The sequence below is a fragment of the Papaver somniferum genome, chromosome 5 (assembly GCF_003573695.1).
Source record: "Papaver somniferum cultivar HN1 chromosome 5, ASM357369v1, whole genome shotgun sequence".
Lineage (NCBI taxonomy): Eukaryota > Viridiplantae > Streptophyta > Magnoliopsida > Ranunculales > Papaveraceae > Papaver > Papaver somniferum.
Genome location: NC_039362.1, coordinates 143906374 through 143932708, shown reverse-complemented (window position 1 = coordinate 143932708; position 26335 = coordinate 143906374). Strand labels below are relative to the sequence as shown.

At 35.1% G+C, this 26335-nt stretch overlaps 2 protein-coding genes across 2 annotated transcripts; both read left to right on the top strand.

The window, feature by feature from the left end:
- Nucleotides 1-5386: 5386 nt before the first annotated feature.
- LOC113279781 (MATH domain and coiled-coil domain-containing protein At3g58340-like) lies at nucleotides 5387-7340 on the top strand. Its single transcript, XM_026528448.1, has 8 exons — nucleotides 5387-5412; nucleotides 5530-5579; nucleotides 5693-5817; nucleotides 5923-6068; nucleotides 6164-6327; nucleotides 6415-6675; nucleotides 6905-7005; nucleotides 7088-7340. Exons 2-8 carry the CDS (start codon nucleotides 5568-5570, stop codon nucleotides 7338-7340), a joined length of 1062 nt encoding a protein of 353 aa, XP_026384233.1. The 5' UTR covers nucleotides 5387-5412; nucleotides 5530-5567.
- Nucleotides 7341-10132: 2792 nt separating this feature from the next.
- Nucleotides 10133-11359, top strand: LOC113277923. Its single transcript, XM_026526891.1, has 2 exons — nucleotides 10133-10186; nucleotides 10271-11359. The coding sequence occupies exons 1-2, from the start codon at nucleotides 10160-10162 to the stop codon at nucleotides 11027-11029; spliced, it is 786 nt and encodes a 261-aa protein (XP_026382676.1). The 5' UTR covers nucleotides 10133-10159; the 3' UTR covers nucleotides 11030-11359.
- The last annotated feature ends 14976 nt before the right edge of the window (nucleotides 11360-26335 follow it).

The following is a 26335-nucleotide window of genomic DNA, read 5'->3' as shown; positions in this document are numbered from 1 at the left end:
CTAATTCAGGAGCAACAACACACATGACTGGAGATGAGGGGATTTTACAGAATACTTCTAGATTCAGGGGAGAAAAAAGGTGTAAGTGGGAAATGGTAAATCCTTGCTTATTACTTCCACTGGTTCATCTATTATACAAACACCTAAAACTAGTTTTAGGCCCAACACGGTACTTTTAGTCCCTGATACGAAGCATAATTTAGTGTCAATTGCTAAGTTCACAAAGGAGAATTCTTGTTATTTTAGGTTGGTAGCATATGTATATGAGATAGTATTCAGATACTTTGCTAGCTCATGGCATAGTGGTAACAATTTATATCCTACAAAGTATTTTTCTACTCATAAAGATGTTCCATGTTCTTTCTCAACTACCCCTAGTGCTTCTTATAAAACTTGGCATGACAGGCTAGGTTATCCATCTAGTCACATTATACAAAAACTACATTCTTCAAAACAAATCACTTTGACATTTCCCCAGTCCTCGTCTTTGTGTCATCCTGGCCAACTTGCCAAAAGTAAAAAATTGTCTTTTCAACTTCTCATGCTAATAAACCTCTTGCATTAATTCATTGTGTTGTTTGGGGTCCCACTGTTTCTTCTTTGAATGATATAGGTATTACTCCATATTTTATTTGTGAATGATTTTAGTAGGTTTCATTGGATTTATCCAATGGAACTGAAATCAGATGATGTTACATGCTTTTCAAATTTTAAAACTCACACATAACATCATTTTTTTTCAAAAATTTTGGCTTTTCAAGTTGATAGTGCAACATAGCTTGTTAAGGTACTTTTCAAAATTTGTTGGAGTCAAGTGGTATTTTAATAAGGATTTCATGTCCTAAAACTCCAGAACAAAATGGCCTTGCTGATAGGAAGCATAGACACATTACTGAGATGGTAAATTCTTTGTTGTTTAATACTAATTGTCCAAAAGATATGTGGTATGATGCTTTTCTTACTGTCACATACTTGATAAATAGAACACCATCAAGAATTTTGAATTTTGAATCTCCATTTGAAGTTTCGTTTGTTGAAAGTCCTGATTATTCTTTTTCGAAAATATTTGGTATTGTCTGTTATCCTTGTCTTGCTCATTCCAGAGTGATAAACTCTCTTCAAAGTCTGTGAAGAGTCTACTTTTAAGATATAGTCCTTTGCATAAGGGTTACAAGTGCTATAATCCTATTTCTAAAAAATCTTACGTGTCAAGACATGTAGACTTTGATGAAACGCAGTTTTATTTCCAACCTTCTGATTCTGTCTCACGCTCAATTCCTCTTTGTCTTCTAATTCTCGTTCTTTTGAGTCTACTATTCCCTCTACCAATGTTATTAATTACAAGATCTCAAAAATGAATTTCAAAACCAAAATAGTTTCCTGATTATGTCTCCAATTGTTCTGTTAAAACATTCACTTTCTCCTTCTTACAAATCATTATTAACTACTGTTAGTGAGCAAAAGTTTTTCAAGACAGCTATTAAAGATCCAAAGTGGCAGGTCTCTATGAAAGATGAATACACTGCTTTAAGGAATAATGACACATGGGATTATGTAGCACCTGAGCCTCACATGAACATTTTGGGTTCTAAATGGGTGTATAAGGTAAAACAGAAGGCAGATGTATATGGTACTATGGATAGATATAAATCCAGCTTAGTATCTAAAGGATATAATCAACAAGATGGGATAGATTATAATGAGACTTTTAGTCATGTGGTTAAATGTGCTACTGGAAGAGTTGTATTATGCTTGGCACTTACATATAATTGGCAGGTTAGCCAATTAGATGTAAGTGATGCTTTTTGACATGGTTTTTTGGATGAAGATGTCTACATGTCACAACCACAAGGTTTTACAAATACAAATCATCCTTCTAATTATGTGTGTCATTTAAAGAAAAGTTTATATGGCTTAAAAAAAACTCATGGGGCTTGGTTTCATAGATTCAACACCTTTCTTATTTCTTGTGGTTTTAAGAAGTCTATCTCAGGTCATTCAATGTTTTTTTATGTGTCTAAGAAGGGAATTGTGGTTTTACTGTTGTACGTGGATGACATTTTGTTGACTGGAAGCTCTTCTACTATGTTAGGTAATTTGGTTGTTTGTTTAAAGAAGGAATTTTCTATGAAGGAATTATGAGAATTGAGTTATTTTCTTGGTTTAGAGGTAGTGAGAGATGCAGATTGTATAAAGCTAACTCAAAAGAAGTATACTTTAGAGTTGTTAGAGAAAGAAGAAATGTTGAATTCCAAACCTTGTGATACACCTGTCGTAAAAGCTGCTAGGTTATCTTTTCATGATGGTGTTAAACTAGAAAATCTTACTGATTAAAGGGAAATTGTAGGTGCTTTACAACATTTGAAAGTTACTAGACCTGCCATATGTTTTGGAGTTAATTATGTATGCACTTTTCTACTGATACGCATTTACAACTTGTGAAGAGAATTTTGCGGTATTTAAAAGGTACTCTTGGTATTGGAATTACTTTGACAAGGGAGATTTGAATGTTTTAATTAAATGCATTTACTAATTCAGATTGGGCTGGGTGTCCAGATACTATACGATCTACATCTGGTTATGCAATTTATCTTGGTCCTAATCTGGTGTCTTGGTCTTCAAAGAAACAACTAACTGTTTTTAAGTCTTCTGCAGAAGCTGAATGCAAATGTTTGTTAGTTGCATATTCTGAGTTACAATGGCTATCTTATCTTTTAGATGATTTACATATACCTGTGGATGGTCCTGCATTACTTTTTTGATACAATACTAGTGCGTTTTCCTTGGCCTCTAATTCATTTTTTCATGCCAGGACAAAGCATATAGAGATTCAATACCATATTGTTTCAGGGAGCTTGTGGAGGAAGGTTTTTTACTGCTTCATCACATTGCATCTGAAGACCAATTGGCATATCTCTTCACCAAAGGGTTATGTTCACCAACTTTTACAAGACTAGTGCATCAGTTAATGGATGTTTCATCATCTTCTTCAACTGCAGCTACAACAACTTCTTCAGTTCAAATTACTTCAGCAGATGATTGGATAACCTTTTTCAGTTTATTTCTGTTTCACTATTTCTGTGTCTCAATGTGATTCTGTGTCTGCAAGTATTAAATTGAAGGGGGTGTATGAGACAAATAACTTGTGTGATTAGTCGGTATCACAGTCGTATTCCCTTTGTGTCAAATGTATGTGTGTCAAGTCAATAATTGACTATTATTGACTTGATCTTTATTACTTTTTATATCTGAATAATTGTCTATTAATAATAGACTTTATAATAACGTTTGTAGGATTATCGGATTTATCAATAATAATATAACTCTCTCGAGTCATTCTCTAGTTCACAAATATACATGATCGTTTATTCCGACATTACTAATAGGACGACAGTTTGCTTGGAAAGGTAGCGAATCCCATATAAGAAAAACTGGAAAATGTTTCTTTTATTTGAAATTTGATACTCTTTTCAATGAACGGGCAGTCCCATTTGTAACCATGGTTTATTTAACTTGGGTGGTTAGAACTTTAGATATGTATCTGGTGTTCAAGTGCCACCGGGAACGGTTCCACTCATTTTGATAAGAGAAATTAAACCGATAAGGACGATACTAGGGGTGGCTTGGGGTGCTCTAGCCACCCCAAAATTCTAAACACCCAAAAAAAAACATTTTTGCAAAGGTGATTTTATGGGGAAAAATAGAAACGTTTTTTGGGACTATTCAAAAATGGAACGGGACTACTTTGTGATAGGAATGTCTATCCTATACTTATAAGGGGTGTTTTAAAGTGTGGAAATGACTAACCTACCCTTAATCTAATTAAAATTAAAACTAATCTAATAAATACACAAACCCACTCACACATATATATATATATAACATAATCTAATTAAAGCATTAACAAAACAAAATCAAAATTATAACAAAACCCATTACTTTTAATTTTTCACAAATGCGTTACTATTAGAGGGTTCATTTTCTTTTCTTCTTTCCGCTTCATTGTCTCGATAAAAAAAAATCCACAAGCCCATTACTTGGTTGAAAAAAATGAGTAGTAATCATCGAAATGAGTTGAAAATGGAAGTTGCAGAGAGAAGTTCGGCTAGGAATTATGTGAAATAGTTTGTCGAACTAGCCGAACTCAGCTTTAATGGAGTTTTTTCTTTCTGAGAAAAGTTCGGTTACCTCGCAATCTTTTTCCCAGCCGAACTTTTAGTTCGATTACGTCGCAACATTTTTTTCCTAGCCGAACTTTTAGTTCGTTTACGTTGCAATTTTTTTCTCCTAACCGAACTTTCCCTGAAAAGCTTATATATTGAGTTCGGTTACGTCGATTTTTTTTCCCAGCCAAACTTTTAGTTCGGTTACGTGGCAACTTTTTTTTCCTAGCCGAACTTTCCTCTAAAAGCAAAAACTCCATTAAAGTTGCGTTCGGCTACCTGTGTCTTCAGAACCATTAGCCTAACTACACTTGCAGATGAGTTCGCCTACCTGTTCTTCAGATGTCGTAGCCGAACTTTACTTCTATGGTCGAAATCAGTTTATAAATTTTTCATTTTTTCGAAAGTTTTTGACAATTCAAGCAACATTAACTAAATTTGAAGTATACCTAAGTATCCAAAACCCTCATTTCGAAATCAACCATCTAAAAAAATAAAAGAAAAAAAAAAACAAAATTCCGTTCTTCTCAAAAATTATTCTTTTAGAAACACCCAACTAATTAATCTAACCTCACTAATTAATCATTACACTAAATTTAATTACTAAAAGCAAATTTGGTATTAAAAAAGACTTAGATAAGAGGTGACTCATTATTACTTCTAATATCACGCAAAAAATTGAAGAATAATCTTCCTCCATTTTTAAGTAGTCTCTAAAAAAACGGTTCAAAAAATAGACCTCAACATTTAATATTTAGCCCAAAATATTGTTTTATCCCACCTAGATCTTCATTCGGCTCCGTCGCTCCTACTAACCGGCACCGAGGCAGGTAAATGGCAACAATTCCTTCCGTATCTCTCCTAGTGTCTGTGTCTCCTGGAGATATTTAAATACTAGTAATGCTTAATCCACCGGGACTGAAATCCCGTGTAATGAAGCGCAAGACACATATCGGAGGGGAACTCACAAACCCATCCCTGCAAGCTCCAGTGGGTTCCAGGGACTGTGAGACGTAGTCCTTGTAGCTGGAGCATCACTCATTAAATACTGTTGCACCCAGCACGCCCACTGGGTCTTATAAGAAGCAAAAGAAACGAGGAGTCAAACAAAGTGTGAAGAAGAAAAACCGCACAGAAGACGAGAAAAAAAATTCTTTTATGAGAGAATCACAAGTGAAGGTTCTAGTACACTTTACTGTAAAATTCTTGTTGGTATTTTCTCAGAGATTCTCACTGCGGAAGCTATTAAGTATTAGCGCTGCTCTAGAGCACTTACTGTATTTTTTTCTTTTAGATAGAAATCTTCTTGATTGCACTGCTAGATACTAACGCTTTATTTCCAACGTTTTCTTCTTCATCCTTACAGATTGAGCTGGTCGTTTTCAACAATGCAAAATACCAGAAATGTTATGCCATGTATGTGCACTAAACCCAGTTTTTGAATGCCTAACCCAATTTCCATGTGCTGATTAATTCGCAAAGTGATTGATTTACTTATTTCTTCATTGTTTCTTACATTACAAAATCAGCATGCAGATAACGTCGACGACGTCACTTATTCATCTTCCAGATTCAAATGGAAGATTGAAAACGTTTCAAAATTGAACGAGGAAAATCGTTTCTCACCGATTTTCACTATAGGTCCACACAAATGGTATATGAATCAAATTTGTGTCTAACCCTTCCCCTGCAGTACTACACATGTTTCTGTGATGATATTAAATACTCAGAATTTTCAATTTTGCAATCTTTGTGTTAGGCGATTGCTGGCTTTTCGTAGGGGATGTGATATGAACGGTTACTTGTCACTCTATGTGGTTGCTGTTGAATGTAAGAACTGGCGATTTGCGAAATTCAGTGTGGCTGTTATTGATCAAACCAATGACAAAAACACATTGAGAAAAGGTAGCTTTTGTTCATTATATATTTGCACTTGTACACAGCAAATTTATAACTTCTATAGGTTTTAAATTTCATCTCTTGTGTATTCGTATATATAGATACAGAAGACATGTTTCGGTTTACCGAAGTTGAGAGTGATTGGGGTTTTGATGAGTTCATACAGTTAAAAGAACTTAAAGATCCTAGCAATGGGTATATCGTGAATGATGCTTGTATTGTTGAAGTTGAGTTCTGTTTACACACAATAAAAGATTTAAAAGAGGTTGGTAGTTTGTTGTTCCTAAACCAACAACTATGTTATCCAAATTAGCCTCAAATTTTTTTGAATAAATGTAATTTTGTGAATTAGGAGTCGATGGAACTCATGGAATCTGTTGAGAAGAGGGATTTAGTTACAATGTCCATACAACAATGCGATACACATAGGAAACTAGATGGGAAAACCAATGAACAACTAGCGGATAAGGTGTCAGCCACAAAGGTTCAAGAGAGATCGTTTGGTGTAGAGTCCATGGATAGTACCAGTACCTTACTAGCTAGTACTTCAGTATGTCTGGACAACAATTCAGCTTTTATCTGTGCATTTTGCCAGACCTGTACAGTATCAAAGGTACGTGTTGTTTCTGTGTTTTCTTTTTTGGTTGACCTTGAAATGAATACATACATATAACATTGTTTCATGGAATAGCATAGGAAGCTTGAATTATCTTAAGTGGATCTCAGCTAGTTGCCTTCTCAGCAGTGAAAAAAATATTTCTTTGGATTCCTTAAGTGGTTCACAGCAATATATTCTCTCATCTACTAATTAATATTCCATGTTTTTGTGCGGGCACATTTAGGGTTCTGGATCAATGTTGCATATTGCCAATGGAGAAGAAGTAGTAGAGGAAGAGATACCTAGACCAAATGTCGTACATGTTCACCAAAAATGCGTAAAGGGGTAAGTTTTTTATGTTCTTGTCTAATTTTACTTGAATTTATTTCAACCTCAGCGAATTGTATAATCACATTTGGGGATGTAGGGCGCCTCGAGTGTATTATGTTGGGAATAAAGTTACGAACTTGGAGCTGGAGCTGGCGAGAGTTTCGAAGATCAAATGTTGTTGTTGTGGGTTAAAGGGTGCAGCTCTTGGCTGTTTTATACGTTCCTGCAATAATACATATCACGTTCCTTGTGCATTTGACACTTCAGGTTGCCGGTGGGATGATATCATTAGCATGCATCTCTTTATGTTGATTATTACACCATTTTTTTTCCTTATGTCAGGTGATTAAACTCCTTGTCTATTTCTTTCTCCTAGCTTGGCATGGGCTAACATACATTACATGACATTATCTGGTAACAGGAAGGTCGTCTAATGTTGTGTCCCAGCCATTCTGGTACGACGTTTTCACATGAGAAAACCAAGAAGGGAAAGATGTTACCGAAGGACAATTCTTCAGCTGTTCAAAGGTACAGTTACATACTACTACTGGTTTCCACTAATATATATACCATGTTTATCAAATGATTCCATAGATTAGATGACTTGTAATATATTAGTCGAAGAACTTTGTCTGTCATAAAAGTTGCAACTGGTTGCCAATCAGGATTTTAGACTGGGAGGGGCCTCAAAATAAATTGATGCAGTTGCTATTTATTTTTGAGAATAGCAACTGCATCAAACCACTCGTGAACACCTTAAGTGAATTTTTTCGCTTCGTTTCACTAAATATAACATAGTACAATCCTAGGAGTACAATACGTCTGTACATGTTTTCCCTTGGTCATCACAGGTGCTGCAATTTAAAGAAATATAAGCACTTTAATTTAACCCATAGTCTATGTTGTCAAAGGCGGCGCCTAGGCGGCAAAGTGGCCTTATTCTGAACTCTGGCGCCACGCAGTGGATAAAGAGATGCCACTTTAAAAAGTGGCGCCCAGGCGTCGCCTTTCTAGGCGCTCAGGCCAAGTTTGTTGGGCGCCAAAGTGGCATTTTTTTTGCCAAAAAAGGAAAAACAATCTTGCCAAAATCTTTTGAAAATCTTTTTCATTAAGTCATATATTAATATTTTAAAAACCCTAAGCTAATTATGTTAAGAAATAGATCATTCCTAGCTGTTTTTGTTAATTACTTTAACATTAGTAAAGTAAAGGAAAGGAAAAAAAAATCTTTCCAAATTTTTGCTAATATCAGTTACGTCAAGAACATAAACCTCTTTGGAATTATTGTTCTACGCCGCGGGTTCGCCGCGACTCGCTGCGGCTCGGGATTTACACCCGACGCCACGCGGCGCCTTACGCCCATGACAACATAGCCCATAGTAAAGTTGAATGTGTTTTTCTTCTTCTAATTTTTCCCTTAGCCAAGCCAACTTCCTGTATCACAATTGGTACATAAGTTAACTGTTTAAGCGTGTTCTTTCACAGCATCAGATTTGATAAGCTGACGGCTCATTAGATTGTATGAGATGTGATAAATGATTAAATTCGCTGTACATATAAGAAAATCTTTAGAATATCGAATTACTGTGTGACTTACAATTTAAGAAGGTTAACGTGTTACATTGAAGTAATCAACTTCAGTTTGTACCCAATTTTTGTATCCCTGGAAGTTGCATCAAGGAGCCTGATCATTCCCATTTATAATTCCCAGTTCAACCTCCAATTACTCCAGAGAAGAAATTTCACATATATAAATGAATCAACTGATTTGACTCTCAAGCACCCTATTTCTAATCAATGAATAGAACCTGTAGCTAGGTTGTACAACATGATACATCATCATGTGTGTAAACAACATGCGCGTATTGGGTTTTTAAAGAGGTTTTAGATGAACTTTGGTTTGTGCAACACACGATTTATGTGTAGTTTTTCAGGCATTACGCATTCTTCCTGGCAATGTATTTGTCAGCTGGAAGGATGATTTTTTTCTTAACCTCATTGAGACTTTGTTTGTTCTTTGAGGTTTGCACCTATTTGTAAAGGTGTATAGTTTTTCTCGTTTGCTTTCTTTTTTTTGGAAAGGTCGGATTTTGTTTCTTCCTTGTCTTATTTCTGTTTGGCTATTACAAGCTAATTTCATCTGTGGGGTGGCTTTTAGGTTGTTGTAAATATCAGTTTACCTTTCTGTCTGTTATTTAGAATTGCACACTTCTACTAAATCGTGTACACAAATTCTTATAGTTGTGCTATTTTTTTTCTTCTAGTTCACCATTATTCACTATGTCTGCTCGGAGAAAAAGAAACAGAATTCCCGTCCCAGTACCCGAGCCTGCACCCCAGGGAGATTGGAGTCATAATCTTTCATATGAGTTCACAAATCCAATGCAAGTTTCTGGCCGAGGTGTAGCTGCAGATCATATATCTAAACATCTAGAGCGTGATCACCTTTTCCAGTTGAGAGGTGGGTGGTCAGAAATCCTTGATGTGTATGCAAGCCTGCCTGATTCCGTCAAAGAAAGAGTCCAAAGATATCCTTGGAAACGTTTCTATTTTATAAATCTTAGAAGGCACAAGACCCAATGTGTTCAAGTATTAATAGAACGCTGGTGGCCGAATACGCACACGTTTCATTTTTCGGACTTTGAAATCGGCAAGTTTATTTGTGAATTTTATTTTATTGTGTTTTTATATGCATTAGGTTTCCAAATGTGCAAGATTTAAATTATAATAATTTTGGTACAGGAATTACACCGCTTGATTTGTATTTCATTGCTGGAATACCATGCGAGGGAAACTTGGTTCCATTCGACCAAAGCAAGTGGTTGTCAGGTGGGAGATGGGCCGAAGCTCTGCCATTGTATACGAGTGATCCACAAGCGTCAAAAATTCACCTGAAACTGAAAGGTGTGGAATCCCTATCGCAGGGTTGAAGGCTTTTTTAGGGCGCAAAGCGAACTCATTAAATACAGACGAATAAGAGGAAATCGAAAGAGTGTTTCTGTTATGGGTACTTGGCCAATGTTTTTTTCCTAACCCTTGTTGTGCTGCAAAGGTTGGTTGGCTCGAAGCCTTGAAAGATTTGGAGGTGGCACCATATCTTGATTGGGGGTCTGCAATTTTAGCAGAACTATACATAGCCCTCGATACATGCTGTAAAAATAGAAAAAGCATGAATGGTTTTTGGGGCATCATTGAGGTAAATATCACAATTCATCTGGCTTACCAATTTTGTTTCATTTGTAATATGGTCATATACTAATTGGATGGCCTTTTCTTTCAGTATTGGTGGTATACCTACTTCCGTGTTTGTGGACCAACTCTGGTGAACAAAGATAAACAATTTCCGATCTTAATGATGTACGACGAGTCGAATTGGGCACCAAGGAAAATTGACGATGGGTATGGCAGCAGCATGGCACACAGATTCCTACAAATCCAAAGAACCAGCAGAAATGTAGTTCTGCATGCGCATCGGGGATATAAGGAGTACGAACAAGATGTCTCCCAAAGGTTGGAAAATTATTCACTACAGCAAATGGTGCTATTCAGTCCTTGTTCGAACATAGGCGTTTGGTATATGGGCGAAAGATTTCTTTTACAAATACGCAGCATAAGAGCCAAGGCCGCAAACCCCCCAGTTCAGATTCAGGTTTCCAGAACCGAGTACGAAAGGATGTTAGCTGACGGAAGTGATTGGGAATTTTGGGATGTAAACTGCCAGATGGTGCGCGATGAAAGTGAGTACCTCAACTGGTACAGTAAGATCTCGAAGCCGCCAATTTGTACAGAAGCACAACACATTTGTAACTGGGATTCTTCAACACCTAGTAGGATTGGTGGTGGTCAAGGTATTAGTCCAAGTCACCCTCCTCCAGAAAAACCTTGTTTACATACATATCCAACAGAAGGAACTTCTTCATTGTCGTTTGGGTCAAATTTGCCAGCAATAGATTGGGAGGTACAGGTTATAAATTCCCAAGGGGAGACTAGGATGATTCCAATCTTTTCACAAGGCCCCGATCGAACTATTCTTACTTAAGGGTACATGCCACTACAGAACAATTAAGGGAGAGGTGCAATGAGTTTGAATATCTAACTCAAAAAATGAAAGCTATGTACTTGGAGCAGCTAAACAAGTGGAGGGTCTACACAATAACACTTGATAAGTCCTCACAACCCGAGTTTGGACGACATTCTACTTCTACTCATCAAGGTTCTGGAAATGATCAAGGTTTCACTAACCCATTGCAGGGACCTTAATCAACAGTAGTAGATCAGATGTGGTACTAGTATGTAAAACAACCATCATACTCTACCTAAAATTACTGAAACGTTGAATCTATGGTGATGTTGCGAAAGTGCTATCTTACACAGAAAAAGGATTTAAAACATCGATAAATTAACCTCGCGTTTTTAGGGGCCATTCGAAAGGATTTAGGGGCCATCAATTTATACCCAGCCAAAGACTCTAGTTAAGGGGTACCCTATATGATATTGAAGTTACATAAATGCCCTTCTGGTAAAACTGTATAAAAACCAAATCAAAAAAAATTCGACTCATTTCAGCTCTTCTTCTTCCAGTTTCATATTATCTTCCGATTGTGGAAGAAAAAAAAACTTTTCCTCGTTCTTGTGTTCAACCGAAACATCGTCGCGAATCGTAAAATCAAAACATCGTCGATTCGTTTATAAAACAATGGATAAGGGAAATGAAACCCACAGACCTAGACCCAAAAACGTTGCTCGGGGTATCGATCCAAAGATTGGGATTTTAGCAAGAAATAAAGAAATTGTTGCTGAAATGAAGAAGAACGCGAAGAACGTGAAGAAGTACCCGTCGATGTAGTCGGTGGTTGCGATTCCGATAGTCAAACACTTCGTCAACTTCAAATGGCCCCAATTAGGTAAGAATCTATCATTTTTGGGGTTTATTTCGCTTTAATTCGACGAATCGAGAAAAAAAAATTCTAGGGTTTTCGGTTATTTATCCAGATTCGGGCGATATTCATGCTTATTTATTTCCGAATGTAGTCGTGTTCTTCATTTCTCAAGAACATCGACAGTATTCGGGAGAAATATTTGATGGTTATCGGCCGAATATTGTTGGCCATATCTTCCTGGATACAAACTGGTAATAATCGGTAGTTTAATGAATTTGTTGGCTCCCGAATATATTTAAGTAGACACACAGTATTCGAAAGTACACTCACTACCCAATATATATATTGAAAAAATCTCAAAATTTCTGATATAGGAAAAATCCCATTTTGGGGCCAGTATTTATTCGGAAGACAATATAATGTTTTATACCTCCGATTGTGTAGGATAAAATTTTAGAGTTTCTGAACTCCAGTTGATGAATATTCGGTTGTAAACATGTTTAGTTATATTCCGTTTGTTTTTCATTCGGGAAAAATATGTGTCTTCTTACTTCCGAATTTGTTTATCCGGGTTATAGTTTTGTACTTTTTCTTCCGATTGTGTAGGATGAAAAATTTAGAGCTTCGGAACTTCAATTGATGCATATTCGATTGTAAATATGTTTAGTTAGCTTTCGATTGTTTTGTATTCGGGAACAATATGTGTCTTCTTACGTCCGAATGTGTACATTCGGGTTATATTTCCATACTTTGTCTTCCGATTGTATAGTTTGTAAATATTGTTCCTTTCTTTGTTGTTTAGACAAAGTCGAGAAAGGAGGAAGAAAGTGACAGCTAGTGTTAGGAGGGAAAGGAGTGCCAAAGATAATTCAAGTGCTCAACAAAGCTTACAAGAACAAAGCAGTCAACAAGGAGCGCAACCAAGTGCTGAACAAAGTGTAGAACAACAAGGCAGTGAACAAGGGGTGCAACTGAAGGTGCTCAAACCCGTGGTCGTGCAGGACTGGGAGGTATTCACGGTCGTAAAGTAAAGAAGAGCAGATAAATGACAATGATTTGTGTTGTACATTCGGAAGTTTGGGTAACTAAGTTTACTTCCGATTATTGCAAGTTCAAAATTTGAAAAGTATCAGTTTTTCCCAAATTCTGATTTTTAGGCCATCGTACATTCGGGACTTTACAAAAAAAAATTATCCTCCGAATATTACAAGTTCAAAACAAACCATGCCATGGCTCTAGGTGGTTCCAAGGGACAATATAGAAGGTTAGACAACCCATATTCGGAAGTTTGGGTAACTAAGTTTACTTCCGATTATTGCAAGTTCAAAATTTGAAAAGTATCAGTTTTTCCCAAATTCTGATATTTGGGCCATCGTACATTCGGGACTTTAAAAAAAAAAATTATCCTCCGAATATTACAAGTTCAAAACAAACCATGCCATGGCTCTAGGTGGTTCCAAGGGCCAATATAGAAGGTTAGACAACCCATACTCGGAAGTTTGGGTAGCTAAGTTTACTTCCGATTATTGCAAGTTCAAAATTTGAAAAGTATCAGTTTTTCCCAAATTCTGATTTTTGGGCCATCGTACATTCGGGACTTTACAAAAAAAAAATTATCCTCCGAATATTACAAGTTCAAAACAAACCATGACATGGCTCTAGGTGGTTCCAAGGGCCAATATAGAAGGTTAGACAACCCATATTCGGAAGTTTGGGTAACTAAGTTTACTTCCGATTATTGCAAGTTCAAAATTTGAAAAGTATCAGTTTTTCCCAAATTCTGATTTTTGGGCCATCGTACATTCGGGACTTTGCAAAAAAAAATTATCCTCCGAATATTACAAGTTCAAAACAAACCATGCCATGGCTCTAGGTGGTTCCAAGGGTCAATATAGAAGGTTAGACAACCCATACTCGGAAGTTTGGGTAACTAAGTTTACTTCCGATTATTGCAAGTTCAAAATTTGAAAAGTATCAGTTTTTCCCAAATTCTGATTTTTGGGCCATCGTACATTCGGGACTTTACAAAAAAAAATTATCCTCCGAATAATATAGTCGTGTTTAGAGATACCAACCTAATCGGTAGATAAAAATTTAAGTTCGCTACCGAATGTCCTGTTCGGAGGGAATACGTGTATCGTTAGCAACCGATTGTAGTGCATCATTGATACGAAACCTCAACGGCCATATTTTCAGAAACCTCAACGGATCCGCATAGACAAGTTGTCGGGGTCGTCCGCCTTTATTTTACTTAAGATCGCACTCGCTTTTTGGATCCGCATAGACCTCACCGTCTTCATTTGATGTGGTTTTAACTTGGCAACCATTACATTCCAATTAAATCCAACGGATCATCATGGTTGTGACAACCGTTATCAACTTTATACATTTTATACTCTTTACCTTTAATACCATCGGGCTTATAGAAGACAATCTTAAATGGGCATCCTATCTTCTTGGTATTGCTTCGGTATTTCCTATTCGTCTTCCGTACGTACTTACTATTCTTTTCCTCGTGACTCTTTCGCGTCCCACCTCGCTCACAAATAATTTCAAATCGAGTGTCACTAACATGATTATTTTGAACTATCACGCACATGTTATCTTTTGCCTTGTTCATAAGCCATTCCTTTTCCTCCTTCTTACTTCCAAATGTCTAAACGTGCATAAAACAAAACAAATCTAATAAGCATAACCATTTAACATATAAATTTTGAAAAAAAAGAAAAGTAGTAATGAGTATACCAAATCGTTTGCATAGTATAGGGAAGTGTCGGGCCTCAAATAGAAATCATCAACAAACTCTTCAACGGCCTGCATATGAAAGCAACAAATTATTATACAATAATCGGATGTTATTAAATAAGTCAAACTGCCGAATATACTATATTCGGAATCCTATCGGTTACCCGAAACACCCGATTTATGCAAATGAATGTACATAGTTTACTGAGTGCAAAAAATGATATAATCGGAATCTAAAATATATAGTAAAACAACCGAATATAAATAACCGGGAGATAACTTTAATCGATAAACATCCGATTTTCAAGTTTTCGGAAATTTTATTTTGAGGCCACTGTTATATTCGGCAGTCAAATAATGTTAAAATATTACCGATTGTAAAGGATAAGAATACTGAGTTTTGAAATTTTTTGAGGAATTCGTTTTTGGGGCCATTCGGAGGTAAATAACTCTACATAACTACCGAATGTAGATTTTTTTGGAAAACCAGTTTGGGGTTTTTTCTCATATTCGGCAGTAAACTACTATCTTGGAACTACCGAATATACATATTTGGTACTCAGAGTGTTATATTCGTAAGTTTATTCGAGAAATTATCTACCGAATCTGGGTAGTTCATGGCATTCAATGCATGCAATAATCGGTTTTTCTTGTTCACAAAAGCACACAAACGCATGCAAATCGAGTATTTGAGTTTCTTAACACAATACTTGTGTTTTACATACATCGTTAGCTTCAATATCAGGCGATTCTCCATTTTCTTCCATGAAAGGGTCGTCTAGGTTTTCCTCTCCACAAAAGTTTGGATCATTCAACATATACCCCAAATCGTCTTCGCCATGATTCTCACCTTCTTCTTCATATCCATCCATTTTTGTAGTGATAAAATGAGTTTTCCCTTTTTTCCTTCACCTTCTTCTCTATAACTCTAACAACTCAAAAATGAAAAATAAATGGAAAAAATGAAACATAAATCATTCTAATACTGCACCGACTACAATCAGAAGTCTGGGTAAATTTTTGTCTTCCGATTGAAATCGTAGGATAAAAATGTTATCATATCCTCCGAATATATAAGGGTAATTTTGCCATTACGAATTACGCGAGATAAGGACTGGCTAAATTTTTCCTTTGTGTGACCTTTTTTGTTTATTGTTGGCCCCTAAATCCTTTTGAGTGGCCCCTAAAAACGCGAGGTAAATTAATAGCGTTGGGACCAAAAAAAATTATTATTTTAGCGAAGTTATTAATTTATCGAGTTAAAATTTAGCTTATCCAAGCCTTGTTGGGACCAGAGAATTTTATTATTTTAGCGAAGTAATTAATTTATCGAATTTCTACTGTACTGAATAAGCTTCCAAAACAAGGGATTTTTTAACTTGTATACCCATATACAAGTTAAACATTAACTTCCTGCATTGATTCTAAAACTTTTAATACGGAAAACATAAACCACTGAATTTAAAGTTTACTCTAACAAATATTCTGTTTTTTCCATGAATACTCTTTGAACACTATGATATTTTTATTCCCGGCGGACCTTACATGAGATCCAACTAATATACGTATGTAGGGCTGTACAGGAACCGTCCCGTCTCATGAAACCGTCCCGGAATCGCAGGAACCGTAACAGTACCGTCCCGGAATCGTGGAAAGATGAGACAGGTACAAGTACCAAAACTGGTACCGTGTCTAGAATAGGTACGAGTAACGGTTCTATGTTATTCCTGTACCGTCCCGTCTCGTAGTACTGAGGATCTGTATCGGTTGATGTTACGGATTAATTCCAGTCGTTGATAGTAGGGGTTATACCCTTTCCATCGTATTCTCCCACATTCTCCTCATTTCCTTCTTCTTCTTCTTATTCTTCTTATTCTTCCCTCTTTCGAGTTTCCTCTCATAGAAGACCATCCTCCACCATCTTCTAAATCTAATTGTCTATCGTTATCACCAAATTCACGTTCACCACCAACTTCTCAGCCACCATCTTCTAGTCGTCATCACCAGATTCACCATCACCAGATAAACCCTAAAGGTGGCCTTCTCAGGATTTGATACTTGCAATCCCTAATAATAGTTAGGGTTTTTGTAAACTAATTAGGCTTTTGTTGATTTCTATTTAATTTTTGTTGATTTCTTTAGATTTTAAACTGATTTTAATTTTTTGATTTTTGATTTTAGGGTTTTGGAATTTCTGGGGTATGAGGTAGAAGAACCCGACCTACTGAAGGTATACCAAACTTCACCACTTAATACTTCTTGAGCATCTAATGAGATCAATAGGTTACAGTCAGTGACTCAGTTTCACTTTTGTGAAGTTTCTGCTTCTCTTTAATTTTAATCTAAAATATAATGTCGTTGTATGCTTGTTGTATTCTCCCAACTTGAAAATTAAATCCAAATATTAGTGGAACTTCGATTTTGATTTTCTCAAATTAGGAAAACATATCAAATTATTTGGTGTTGAATTAAGCTGACCGTGAATGAAATTTGTGCTATGATACTTTGTTAAATGAAATATGAAGCTGATTTGTTTGGATTGTTTAAGTTCCAACTGGTTTAGTTTTGAAGCTGAAAAGGGTTATAGAGATTAGGGTTTAGGTTAGTTGGTGAAGGAATTTTGAAGCTTGCTGAGCATTTATGCATTATTGAATAATAAAAAAGAGATTTCGTTCCTATTTCAAGTTATAAATTGTTGTAGAATTGTCTTGAGCTTTCCCTGCTTCTTTTTCCTCAGTTTTAACAGTGTGAAATTGAAACAACATTTTGCTGAGAATAAGAGGGTAGTTATGAATGTCGTTCGCTGCCCTTTGTGCATATTGGAGTAACTTCAAAACACTAACCGAATTATAAATTGTTGTTGCAGACATCTTGGATGTGGTTCAACTGTCATAGGTATTGGATACTTGATGCTTGGAGATGAAGTTCGTTTTCTATTGCAGCAAACTTATGAAAGTGGTCAATTGCCAAAGCCGAACTGCCGAAATGCTGTTTTTTGCTTTGCTTTCTGTTTTTTCTATTTGAAGTCTTAAACAGTTGATGTTGTTGAACTTAGAAGTTTAAAGATTTTTCTTAAAGTATGAATTCAGGTCTTAAGACTCTTAACAGTTAAAGTTTTTAAACTTAGAACTTTCAATTTTTTTATTTTTTTTTACATATGATACAGGTAAAAGAACCGGTCCGGTCCCATACCGTACCGAGTTAAACAAGTACAGGTACCGTCCCCTACCGTATGTGTTTCTAACCCCACCTTATTTATCTCTTCTGTTTGATTGACCCCACCTATTCATCTTCATATTTTACGAACAGAACGTCATAAAAATCCAAGGTGACCAAACTTGTGGTATAAAAACTCCGTTCAAATATTGAACTCCATTAAAACTCCATCTTAAACAAAATTTATACAAAAACCTCAAATTTCAAAATTGGTTTCATCAAATTCTTTGGGTTTTTGTGTTACTTTTGTTTTTTTTTGGGTTTTTGTGTTACTTTTGTTTTGATGGGTTTTTTGTGGATAAATAGTGACATCTTTGGGGTTATAACTCGCGGACCGTTTCATAAATTAAAATTCATACGTTTTTCTTCTATCAATTCACTCTATTGACTTTGTGATTTATCTCTGATAACTTCATATCATGGAGCGATTAGGGTATTAAAAAAAATCTAATTTTGTTTTTCGGTGTTTTAGATTCTTGAGATCTATTAATAGCAGAAAAACAGGGCATGGTTTTAGTTTAGTTGCACTTCGAACAGAACATTAAAAAGGAAAGGACTTCCTGGATGTTGTAACCCATTGCCAAGCTGTACACGTATGTGATTTAACTGCTTAACAGTTGGGGTTTGTGCTGGAGATAAGAGTAAGTATGGAATTAGCATTTTATTGATATAAATACGGATTATCTTCCCAAAAAAACTCTAGCTCTAACAAAACTTACCAATCCCAAGACAAAAAGTGATTTATTAATCACTCCTTACCCTGTATATGGGTATACAAGTTAAGAAGACCTCCAAAAAAAAAATACTTAAAAAAACCTTTGTTTAAGGCGTACAAAGGTCCCGAGGTAATTACCAAGGAGATGTTAATTAATGGAAACTGTTTCCAATTTGAAATGGTAAACAACATGAAGAACGAGCGAAGGATCCGAGTCCTTGAACTATATTAAATATTTTACTTGTTGGTCTTATGGATACATTAAGCTGGTCATGTATGTTTGACTTTTTATGTTTATTTATTTCAAAAAATGATCTGAAAAGGGCGAAAATTATAATCTACTTGTTAACTGTCTTATCACCTACTACTTTCATTTCAAAAAAAGAACGATTGGTTTCATGTACAAATTGCACATGAAACCAGCCTATTATTTTGAATCAGAGGGAGTATCTAATATAATTTTTTTAACTCGGACCAAGTTAACTTTACAAAATACACCCTTAAGATCCACTTGTTCAGTCAACCACATGTCATTCAGGATAGTATAGGTGCGTGTATTATTCGTTTCGACGAAAGGTATATTCAACCAATTATTCAGTCAACCACATGTCATTCAGGGATAATTTAGACGGTGTACGTCCATGTAAAATTCGTTTGAGATTTTTGAATTCGGGACAAAAAAATTTGGCTCATGCAATTAAATTTAATAAGTATTCATAATTTCAAGAAGTATAAGAATTATATATGGTTTAAAAAACTTATATAAGAATTATATGCAATATTAATCTAAGCCAACACATGGAACTGTGGTCAGAGGGTTAGTACATGAGTTGGACATCTCAGGTTCAATTTCCTTCCCTTTGCTATCATTTTCTCTATAAACCTTTAATAATCGATATGTTTCTCTACAAACGTTTAATAATCGATATAATACACGTACATGGTTCAATTTCCCTTCACTATTGTTGATGGTGAGTTTTTGACAAGGACATTTCTAGTAAATCAGCCTCGATCTAGTTATGTAAATATAATCCCTGACCCAGCATCATGATTATTGAATCTGTACAATTTGTATTCTGCAAGTAAATCAATAAAGCATATTTGATTGGAGGACACATTGGTCTTATAACTATTCTTAGAGTGTATATACATGCCAAATTTCAGGGCTTTCCCCAGCAGAAACCTCGTTATTTCATGTGTGACATCAAATATGCACCTTATACGCTATTTACATGGCATTATTCATATTCAGGATAGGATTTGACACCATTCTTGAATTAATATGCTATCGAGGACATCATATTTATTATATAGTCATATAAATATCATCGCAAGTCGCAAACTCCCACGACTTAGTTCCTTGAACATATTATAGCGGCACTATCTTATTTAAGTTTATGTCGGAATAGCGTTAAAACTTTAAATCTAAACTTGGCATATTGTCATAGACTCAAGTCCTAGATCATATCCATATGATAATCAAATCATGATTGATGGCCTAATAATTGCGGCACATTGGCTAAGCATAGCCAAGCCCATTATATATATTACATACCCCACAACATCTTGGCTAGACATAGCCAATGCCACAATACAGCTGTGTTATAGCTCATAATGTTTCGTCTAGGACAAGAATGGATTAATAAGCCTAGTTGGAATCATCTCAAAGCAGTCGGTCAAATCCATAACATAGCAAAGCACAATCTGATAAAAAAAATTCCTTTCGCTAGGTAATATGTTTTCACTTTTACCTAGCAACGAGTATTTTAAGGAGTAAGACTCAATACATCAGCATTTCATTGTTTTAGTTTTGCGTTCAGCTAGTTAATCTTTGTTTGCTTACTGTATTTTACTTGTCTTACTTTTAAAAAAACCATCATAAACTAAGAAACTTATAACATATACATACCCATTTGTTTGTCGCAGAGCGTCTATAACAGGTTCAATAAGCCAACTTTCAGTGTCAACTTGTTTTCCATTCATTGATAGAAGTTCCTTAAAATACCTGGCTTGAAAATCAACAAAAATACATTAGTATGTAGCCTGAAAAGGAACAAAAAGACATCACTAAGCGACAAAAAGACATCACTAAGCGACCGACATACCAAAGTTCTCAGAATTGTTATATACGTGTCATCAGATTCGCGATAAAGTGAATTCAACAACTGAAATTTTATTTCTTTAACATTTATAATTGTTAAGAACCAGTGCATTGCTCCTACGTTGACGGGGAAACATGCCTGCGAATAATGAGTAAGTAGATGAACAGTAAAGAGTAAATCAAATCATACTTTTGAACAACTAAAAAAAACCATATTATGGAGCAACTAAGAAGCTCCTCTGCATAAGTCAAATCCTCGACTCCTTGGGTGAATTTACTGCGTGCAGCATACTGTAATGAAATTTAGATAGCAAAATAAATTAGAGAGTAAAATAAATCAAACAAATGCAGAAGATAAGCAGGCAGTTTGAATTAAGCTTTCGTTCTATTAATAGATGTTGTTTGTTTCAAAAACAAAAGGAGAAATAAAACTTTGGTTTTTTCCCGCGAATGCTGCAAAACCTACAAATAACCCATTAATTTCTATAAGTGAGTTAATTATGTATATGTTGATTCTTATTTTATCTCATTGCTTTGAAATTTATGGTATGAATTTTTATTTAGCATATGATAATTTGCGAATGATCTTCTTTACATATAAGTTTTCTTTAATGATATGAAATATATTTTATGCATAATGCGTAAAAAAGTTTGCTAATAATAGTTTAAAAGAAAATCACGAATTAATAATAGTTTGCAACAAAATCATAGCAAATATATCTATATTATCTTAATATATTTAATATGTGCACTAATTCAACTTATTCACAAAAATGTGCCTCATATGTGTGTAAAGAAAAATCGTTTTTGCCAAGACAGAATACTACAATGTGGATGTTTTCATTGACATAAATAAAAGATAAACTATAAATAATAAACAACATAAAGCAAAATTCACAAATCCTAAATATATAAGAACCTCTGATATACAATTCAATCAAGAACAAAAATAAGTCGAAGAAAAAGAAAACTGATGTAGAATGCTACAACTGTGAAAAAAAGGTCATTGCGCCAAAGAATGTCGATTAAAGAATGAGAACTCCATCAAAAAGTAAAAGAAGGTTGACGATGATGACCAAGAACTGAATATGATTGCTAATATTTCTTATGGTCTTCAAAACCTGAACTTGATTTCTACTCTTTTCTCAAATGAGAAAACCATGACCTCTGTTATTTCAGAAGTTAATCTTGTATGCAATTCACAGATTGGTGGGCTGATACAGGAGCAACCTGACATGTCTATTTTGATCGTTCCATGTTCTATACTTATGAAACTATTGAGAATGTAAAACCTGTATACATGGGTAATGTTGCGAGGTCAGTGGTTCAAGGCAAGGGAAATGTAACACTAAAGTTTACTTCCGAAAAGAAAGTTACTCTGAAAGATGTACTACATGTTCCTGACATTTGCAAAAACTTGATTTCGGGAAGTTTAATTTGTACTTTCAAAGAAGGATACCTATGTAGGAAAGGGATGTTTTGCTGCAGGCATATTTAAGGCCAATGTGATGACTATCATATCTATTTAGTGACTTTGTATTATCAAAGAACAATATGTATGTAAGAAAGGAATAAGGTTGGAGGTATAATAAAGACAATGTAGTGAATTTAGTGTCTGATTAATACAATTTAATCTTTCTCTTACATTTTTCAACTCTTGTTTCGTTTGCATGAAGTCAGGCATGTTCGTTAGATTTCGTAAAGGGAATTCATGAATATGGAATATGTTTGATAGATATAATGGAAATGTGAAGGTTGTGTTAGATCTGAATTCGCAAACCCCACTGCGATAGTTAAGCTTGCTTAAAGGATATGATTTGCACAGTTGGAGAAGATTTACATAAATTTTTGATAGATATAATGCAAATGTTCTATAAACAATTTTTGTTACCCCTTTTAACCGAGTATCACTATCTTGATAATCGTGCTATCAAACTTTCAAAAATTTTGAACTGACACAAGTATTTTTTCTGAATTTTACAAAGTGAGTCTGATGTCTGAAAAATTTGTAAAATATGACTTATAAGTCATGTTTCAAAGTGGCTCTGTAGTTTTTCTATGACTCCTTTGAGTTTGTAGTAAAAAAGAATATGTAGATCAAGATGTCTTCTCAAAACCATACTTTGACTATGTCTAAATCGGAATTACAATGCGAATAATATGGAAGTTTTAGAATCACAATTTATAATTATCCAAAAAATAGCAATGTGCAATGGTAAGTTCTGATTTCAAATTCTCGCAAGACAAATGGGTGTTTCAAATCAGTCCAAGAGTCATAGGATTTGGGTTGGAGTCACGTCCTAAATCACTTTAATTGGTTCTAAAAGGTATAATGACCAGACTGAGAAGTCTGAATATGAACTGATAGAAACTTGGATCAATCTTAGGCATTATTTCGGCTTCGTTTCTGCAAACTTCTATGAATATGGTGCAAAAAAGTAATATCATTGGAATAAATGATAAAGTCTCAATTTACTGGATACACAAGAATTATGGGGGAAATATGTTTCATAAAACTAGTATGTCTAGTATCCAGTTACCCCATGAGAGATCATTTTGTGAATAAGACATTTGTATCATACGAAGAGGTGCAAACAAAATAAAAATCCCAAGTATGTATCCATTCTTCTTCACCTAAAAATATTCATCATTAGGATTCTAGAATTCAAAGAGTTTGTTCTTCGTCTTGTGTTCGCCTGCTTTCGAAGTATTCAAGTGGTGTGCTACTCCGAAAGGTAACCGTTGTATCCTGGGAAACCTTCACCATTAAATGTTCAACGTTTGTATACAGGGTAAATCGCGCTTCAAGGAAAGAGCGATCCTCGCCTCGATTATTAACTTTTCATTTTGTATCTTCATATAATATACTTTTATTCTTATTGTTCTGTATTCAATGTTGTTGTTGCATATAGAATAGGTCGAAGTAATTATGTAATATTTGAAAATGCGGGGGTCTAACAACCATACCCAACAATTCGTTTGGAAATCTGAGAGGACTTACTCCAACATACTTTCTAGAGAATCAACTAGACAGTCAGACTCAATCTAGAATAAAGTATATCAAAGAGTTTAACATCTCTAACTTTTAATTCAATCCGCAATCAGCAAATAGAAATCTGCGAGACCGATTGACTATAAGAGGAGTAAACTTGAACGGTACCAAAGACCAATGTTCAAGGATCAATCAATCTCAATCAACAACCAAAGGTTGGATTTCCTAATTGATCGATACAACGCACAACCTGTGATATTTCAATTATATAACAAAATATAATGTGGAAAAGAAATAACACAGACACCAGAATTTTGTTAACGAGGAAACCACAAATGCAGAAAAACACCGGGACCTAGTCCAGTTTGAACACCACAATGTATTAAGCCGCTACAGACACTAGCCTACTACCAATTAACTTCGGACTGGACTGTAGTTGAACCCTAATCAATCTCACACTAATTCAAGGTACAATTGTGCTCCTAACGTCTCTGATCCCAGCAAGATACTACACACTTGATTCCCTTAGTTGTCTCACCCACAACCAAGAGTTTCTACGACCCAAAGTCGAAGACTTGATAAACAAATCTGTCTCACACAGAAAAGTCTATAGGATTGAATTAATCTGTCTCCCACAGAAATACCCAAGAGAATTTGTTCCGTCTTTTGATAAATCAAGGTGAACATGAACCAATTGATAAACCGAGCTTATATTCCTGAAGAACATCCTAGTATTATCAATCACCTCACAATAATCTTAGTCGACTAGCGAAACAAGATATTTTGGAATCACAAACGATGAGACGAATATTTTTTATGACTACTTTTCTATCTTGCCTATCGGAGAAATAAATCTCAAGCCAATTTTACAATTGTACTCGTACGATAGAAACAACAAGATCAGATCACAAAACTACAAGAGAATTAGTATCGGTCTGGCTTCGCAATCCCAATGAAGTCTTCAAGTCGTTAACCAACAAGGTTCCGAGAAGAAACCTAAGGTTAAAGGAGAAGCGACTCTAGCAATACAACTAGTATCACACAGGAGGTGTGGGGATTAGGTTTCGCAGTTTTTAGAGTTCTCCTTTATATAGTTTTAAAATCAGGGTTTGCAATCCAAGTTACCTTTGTAACAAAGCATTCAGTAATCACTGTTAGATGAAAAACCTGATTCAACCAAGCTAATATCTTTCAACCATTATATCGAACTTAGCTTGTTACACACAAATGAAATGTACCCTCATTTAGGTTTATGTAACCGTACCCAAACGTGTACACTCATGTTTGCTCAACAATGATCAACCGAAGTTAACCATATGGTTAATATCATATTAAACTTATTCATCTTAACCATAACTAGTTCAAGTGACTCAAATGAAACTAGTTAAAGAGTTGTTCAATTGCATATAAGACACAATTGAAACCAAATCAGTTTGATTCACTTGAATCAATCATGAACATTATAGCCACGGTTTGCAGAGATTGCATTCCTTAAGATTTAAATGCTTAAGTTCATGAACATACCGATTTTACAAAATAACTAACTTAAGTATGCGGGTATGCGTACTTAAGCAATCAGATTTGAGTTTGTTAAGTTTCCAAACTCAGCAGAAATTCTCGGTTCGAAAACTTCCGCCAATATGCGTACGGGTACGCATATTTAAGGTGACTAGTTTAGGAGTTTGTAATTCCCAAACTCAGCAGATATTTTCGGTTCAAAAACTTCCTCTAGTATGCGCACGGGTACGCATACTTAAGGTGACTAGTTTAGGAGTTTGTAATTCCTAAACACAGCAGATATTTTCGGTTCGAAAAATTCTACCAGTATGCGTACGGGTACGCATACTTATTTTGTCTCCTACACCAATTTTGTATACACACATATGCATACACTTGGTTCCAAGTTTATGGATTTATACACTAATGTGCGAACACACTATATATGCTTATATCCAAAGATGGTTATATCATCAACTCTTAATTTCAATCATTGAAACTTTCTTAGAGGACGTTATATAGTTGTTGTTCACAAACTATTTTTCGTCAAAGCGATTTTCAAGTTATTGAAATTATCATAATGAGACATTTCAAGGCAACACCAAATGATTGTATCACACAAACCATGTTAGATGTAACTCGACAATTTTCATATGATCTTATTCGGAATTTTGTCACGAATGTAAGATGAACATAGCTAAAGTGAAAGCTTGCCAACACATATTTCGAGAAATATATAAATGAGATAAACTCAGCTCAAAATCTCAAATGTGCTTAATAGAAAACTATATCGTAACACGACTTATGTCTCAATATAGGAGATACAGTAGAAATAGACTTTCCAAGTGATAGATGAGTTCAAGTCTCCACATACCTTTTGTTGATGAAGTTCCACAAGCTCCCCTTAATAGTTCTTCGTCTTAAAATGATGAACGCCGAGAGATCTAAGCTCAACTACACTATCTATGTCCTAGTCCGAGACATCTATAAATAATCTAGAAATCAAGACTTATAGTTTTGATCACTAACATTGACAAACATGATTGAGATAGAAACGCATGCGAGTTAGACCGAGCAATGCTCTAACAATATTTAGCATGAATTAAATTGCATGAATGTTGAATGATCTTGATTCCCTAATATTCCCGCAATACTGCTCTACAGGTTTAGTCAAATATTAAGTTTGTTTTAAGTTGAGT

Excerpts from the sequence above, each read along its gene's own strand:
- LOC113279781 (XM_026528448.1), top strand. Across the intron at positions 6,328-6,414 it reads CAATAAAAGATTTAAAAGAG|GAGTCGATGGAACTCATGGA; the intron begins GTTGGTAGTTTG and ends TTTGTGAATTAG. Across the intron at positions 7,006-7,087 it reads CACCAAAAATGCGTAAAGGG|GGCGCCTCGAGTGTATTATG; the intron begins GTAAGTTTTTTA and ends TTGGGGATGTAG.
- LOC113277923 (XM_026526891.1), top strand. The coding sequence starts at position 10,160 with ATGAATGGTTTTTGGGGCATCATTGAG. Across the intron at positions 10,187-10,270 it reads GTTTTTGGGGCATCATTGAG|TATTGGTGGTATACCTACTT; the intron begins GTAAATATCACA and ends CTTTTCTTTCAG.